General features: G+C 56.3%; 1 protein-coding gene and 1 long non-coding RNA gene across 2 annotated transcripts; both read right to left on the bottom strand.

Annotated features, from left to right (window-relative positions):
- On the bottom strand, positions 1–504 carry LOC113216194 (protein anoxia up-regulated; the record flags this gene model as incomplete). The annotated part of the gene is made up of 2 exons (XM_052266702.1): positions 1–75; positions 167–504. Coding segments are annotated over 2 exons (393 nt in total), but the record flags the coding sequence as incomplete, so codon positions are not given.
- A 305-nt stretch (positions 505–809) lies between these two features.
- Positions 810–2,554, bottom strand: LOC127749268 (uncharacterized). Its single transcript, XR_008011045.1, has 2 exons — positions 1,294–2,554; positions 810–859 (listed from the first exon to the last, which is right to left on the bottom strand). It is a non-coding gene; the product is annotated as an uncharacterized LOC127749268 (long non-coding RNA).
- Between the last annotated feature and the right edge of the window lie 2,558 nt (positions 2,555–5,112).

Raw genomic sequence — 5,112 nt, 5'->3', positions numbered from 1 at the left:
GGTGGGGGGGCTGCACCGATCTAGACGCGGTAGGAGAAGTGGCGGTAGCGGGTGCCGCCGGGCAGGGAGCCGGAGGCGGTCGAGGAGTACGAGGAGTGGTAGCCCCCGGGGCTAGACGCGGTAGGAGAAGTGGCGGTAGCGGGTGCCGCCGGGCAGGGAGCCGGAGGCGGTCGAGGAGTACGAGGAGTGGTAGCCTCCGGGGCCGTCGCCGCTGGAGCGGGCGGTGCGCTCCGTGCTGGAAGAGTAGTTGGAGCCCGGGCCGGAGCCGGCGGAGCGCTGCACCCGCTCCGAGGACGACGTGTAGGACCGGGTGGGCACCGCGCCGGGCCGGTCAGACCGGGAGGTGGACTCCTCGGCCGAGTACGAGTAGCTGTACTGCTCGTCCGCCCGGCGCGCCCTGTCGGGCCTGTCCGTAACCACGTAGTGCCGCGGCGTCTGCCAACAGAGCCAAAGTCCGTGTAAGGGACACGATAGCTGTTTTCTCTCTCTCTCTCCACCTCTCTTTTCATGATTTTATTTTTTTTGTCAGCTCAAGGAGGTCACTTCAGAGAAACGAGCCTTCAATAGCAAGTAAATAAACACACGAAGCAGATGATGGAAAATAATCATAAGGCTTAGCTTACTCAAACCTTTCTGGTGACTCCAAATGACTTCAACTTCACCTATCAGTCCCTTATCAGGAGTTGTTGGATTCATTAAGTTTTGCATTTGTTTATTTATTTAGAATTTGACACTACGTGGTTACGGACTTTTTTATATACATATTTTTGTTTTTGCCCGACAGGTGGTGGCCCACCGATCGGAGGGTATTTTTAGAATTACGAAAGGATAGTAAAGACAAAGAGGAAGTTTCAAAGTCCTGTAAGAAGATGAGACAGACGGTCTAAGGATACAGAAAGAAAAATAAACAAAACAAGCTGTGAAATCCAACAGTTCCATCCAGTAGGGACTGAGTCAGGTCGCAGGGGGTACAGTCTACATGGTAGTCACTTATCACTTGCACCAGTCACCTGCATGCAGAGGGTCGCCGGTCACGAAACGAGTGACTTGCGACAACGCCACATCACAAACACTCTCCTCATGCGTTAGCCACACGTGCACAGACACACAGACTGGGGCAGACAAACCGGGTGCGTCTTGTTTCAGAGATAAAAGTGGGCCGGAGCGAATTGATAAGCAACACAAAAAGGTGAAAAGCACATTTTAAAATATTTTTTAAAGTCCAGAGTGCGTCTGAAATGGAGCTGTTGGATTTGATGGTTTTAGCGTCACATGCCCACATGCTTCACGTACCTTGCTCTGCCGGTGGGGTGTGGGGTGCTGTTCCGTTGCGCTCCCCCCCCCCTCTCCCAGAAAGGTTCTCTCATTACCGGTCTGGCCCGCCCGTTGACACGTGTTGGTTACGTGTACCTGTCTGCTAATTGAATAGGGCTCGGTCGTGTGGCTACTCTGTTATTGGAGTGAACCGCACCCCGCCGTTACTCTCTCTCTGCCTCAGAGAGGGAGAGAGCAAGACTTAGAGATAAAGCAGAAGAATCGCGAGGTCGGCGCACTCCCGCGCTTTAAGAATTTCCAATTCTTGTCCTGTCACTCTTCGTGCATCGGTGGAAATGAGATTTATAACAGGCGTTGCCAGCGCCCACCTCTTCCCCCGGCCCGGCCCGGCGCGGCCCGGCCCCGCCAGGCCCAGGCCCCTCTCAGAGACTCATTTCCTGAGCGGCCCTGGCGGCGGCCCGCTCGCAGGGCTCGCAGCGTGTCAGACTATCGCGGCCTTTTCTCTGCCATCTCAGAGTGACGGCGCGGGGCGGGGCGCCTTGCGTTCACTTGACTGTGATCCTTTTTGCCCTGCAGCAGGCGGAGCAGGCGGCTGCCCGCACCCCCTCCTTCCTTCTTCCAGCTTTTCCCTCCTTTTCCCCTTTCCCCAGCAACCCCGGCGTTCCGTGGCATCGACTCGAGAGATGGAATTCGTTATTACAATGTATTAACCGAGCAGACGGAGGAATTCTCATAAACCCCGTCATCCCCAACCGGTCCGCGGCGCTAAGAGGCCCGCGGCGGTCCGCGTCGGGATCGACACCGTCTCCCTCGTCTCCCCTTGTGACACCGGGCTATCATCAATGAAGAAACAACACGCATTCATTCCTGAACAGTATCGTATATTTTGTACCAAAATAAACCACCAAAAATATGTACACTTAACATGTGAGCGGTAAATGCAATGTATGTAAATGACAAGAATCTGCGCGTCGCGGTGGTGGTCCACGACTGTCGTTTCCGTCTCTCTAGCAGTTTCTATGCGGCGGAGCAGCCCTCAGTAGCCGCTGGCGAAGGTGTTGAAGGCGTAGCGGTGGTGGCCGCGGGCGGGCGCGCGGGACAGGTGCGGGCTGAGGCCGGTCAGGCCGGAGCCGGCGGGCGCGGCGGGCCGCCCGAACGCGGTGAACGGCGGCGGCACCTGGCTGGGGCGCGGCACGGTGGGGCACAAGTCCCAGTTCACCCCCCGTCTCTGCGAACAGACCCCAAACGGGGCCCAAGAGATGGGTAGCTGGTCTTTGTTGTCAGTGTTGTTATGGCGGTGGTGAGCCGCTGGGTGAGCCGCCTGCTGCTCGGTGAGCCACCGCCCTCCTCCCGGTGAGCGGGGGCGACAGCGACACTGGAGCGGGTGCGGCAGGAAGGCGTGGAGGAGAGAGGGGAGCTGCTGGCGTTGGCAAGGACGAGGAGACGAGGAGCAGCTGCAGGGCGACCTCCGAGGTGAGAGCTGGCGTAAGGCCGGCGCTCACCTGCGGGAGGGGGAGACGGAGGGGGAGGGGGGGGAGGCGGCGCTAAACTTCGCAGTTAAGGCCGAGGGCGCGTGGAGGTCGGACGCAAAGGCCGGAAGTGAGCCGCACGAGCAACCGCGTATTGACGTTAGAGATGCGGAGCTCCTGCCGGACGCTGACGCGTCTAACTCAAGATAGAATCTCTGCGATGGATGGGAGCGTTGGCTCTTGACACCATGCCACCACGCCCGCCCCGCCTAAACACAAGCGCAAGCGCGAGTATGACCTCATGCTCAAGCCGAGGTGGCGGGGTGGGACGGTACAGTACGGTATGCAGCTCAACCCACCACCACGACAGAAAAATAACTAAAGAAAAAGTACGATCTCCCTTCCACCCCCTTCTTCAGAGCGACGAGAGCGAAGAGCCCAGCCTAGCCACGCGCTGGACGGCAAGGGTGTAACCACCGGCGTAGCGTACCGAAACTCGGCGTACCGCGGCGTACTGCGGCGCACCGCACCGTAGCGCAGCGTACCGCGGCATGGTCCCAAATTGGGTAGCCGTTTTTCCTCCTCTGCCCCTAGTTGCTCCAGGTCTGCTTCTGCTCCCCTCACCACCAGCCGTGCCGCGCGCGTCTCTGAGGAGCTCAGGGCTCTTTTCAAGGCACCTTGTTATAAATTATTTTTCTCCCCGCGTGAATGTGTTCTCTTTTCTTCGTCGCAAAGCCTCCGTTTCACTTTCTCTCGCTTTCTTTCCACTCTGTCCGTCTAGCTGTTTGTCTGTCTGTCTTTCTCTTTCTCTGTCTGTCTCTGTCTCTGTCTCTGTCTCTGTCTCTGTCTCTGTCTCTGTCTCTGTCTCTGTCTCTGTCTCTGTCTCTGTCTGTCTGTCTGTCTCTCTATCTCTCTGTCTCTCTGTCTCTCTCTCTCTCTCTGTCTCTCTTTTGCTCGCTCTCTCCCTCTCTCTCTCGCGTGGGAGTTAGTGACATTCACAGCGCTAGAGCGCGAAAGCGAAAACCTCTCGTGCGCCCCGCGTGGCGTCGCTGCTCGACTCGAGGCTAAATTTGGGCGCTCTGCGGGACGGGTTGGGGCGGGACGGCGGGGGCCTCGGAAACCGAAGACGATTGAGGTGGAGGGGCGAGAGGCGAGAGCGCGCGCAGTGATCATGGGAGGAAGGAGAGATAGAGCGAGACGAGCGAAACGAGCATGACAAATTGATATATTTAAGGGGGAAAGTAGGTCTTTGGTCACCGATTGTACCCCAAAATTGAAATACTCACCCCTCAAGTGCACCACGGCATAGCTAAACTTTTTCCTTAACTGACTGATGTCTCTCAAGTAGTCTGCTGGCATCACCCACTGCCGCGCTGCCTCTACCCCTTTTCGTATGATATTCCACGAGATTTGTAGTAATAATGAAATGAAAAGGGCCATTAGCTGTCCGGCGGGGGACGAAGCCAAAAGGGCGTCGTGACGTCATCGGTCGCGAGGGCGGATTCCCCTCTCTTTCTTCGCGCTCCACATCCACATCCCCCGTCGACGTCACCCCTTTTTTCAAAGGCAAAATGTTTTGTCAATCAAACAACAAAACTTTTTGTGGCTCACACTTTACTATGGCGAGTTTTTCTTCGAACAGACGATACGCCGACCGGGTCGGCTGAAGCGATAAACGAAAAATAAAATGAGAAGAAAAATATGATGTTTACTGTCAAATTTTTAGATTTTTACAGCAAAAACAAATTGTTAAATTGCTAAAATGGGTGGTGCGACGAAAAACAGATCAATTAAGAATCAATTGTGAAAGTACGAGATATAAATTTAAGAGTTGTGTTCTAATTTTCTCCCATATTTAGAAATGCGTAAGAAAAAATCTCAATCAAGAATCGATCTTGAAAGGAGGTGATACGAATCTGAGAACAGGGCTGTTCCAATTTTCTCACATATTTAGCTGTCATTTGTTTCGCTGGTTTGCTGTCAATCTTGGGGCCAAAACGCCTCATTCCTATGAAGCCAAACAACTTAGCGCGCGAATGCTGGTTGTTGTGAGTATCCCTGCCAGTCAGCCGCTGGCCCTTGCCGTTTGCCGTCGAGCGCGAGGGTCGCAAGGGGCGGGACGGCCACGGCCAGACCTACATAGCGAGACACCCGCGGGACCCGCGGGGCGGGGCAGCGTCGCGGCCACGCCATGGCGGGGGCGCGTGCCAAGGCGAGGCGGCGCGGGCGGAGCGAGGCGGAGCGGGGGAGCGGGTAGTGCAAGTGTTTGGTGACACGGTAGGGCGCAATGCGCTACACGTGGTACTAGTACGGACACGTCCCGGGGGACCACCCCCTTGGTTCACTGAACCATCCACCACCACCCCCT

The sequence above is a fragment of the Frankliniella occidentalis genome, unplaced genomic scaffold, assembly GCF_000697945.3.
Source record: "Frankliniella occidentalis isolate FOCC.00 unplaced genomic scaffold, Focc_3.1 Scaffold41, whole genome shotgun sequence".
Lineage (NCBI taxonomy): Eukaryota > Metazoa > Arthropoda > Insecta > Thysanoptera > Thripidae > Frankliniella > Frankliniella occidentalis.
Note: the sequence above shows the minus strand (reverse complement) of the source record. Positions and strands in the feature narration are given on the sequence as shown.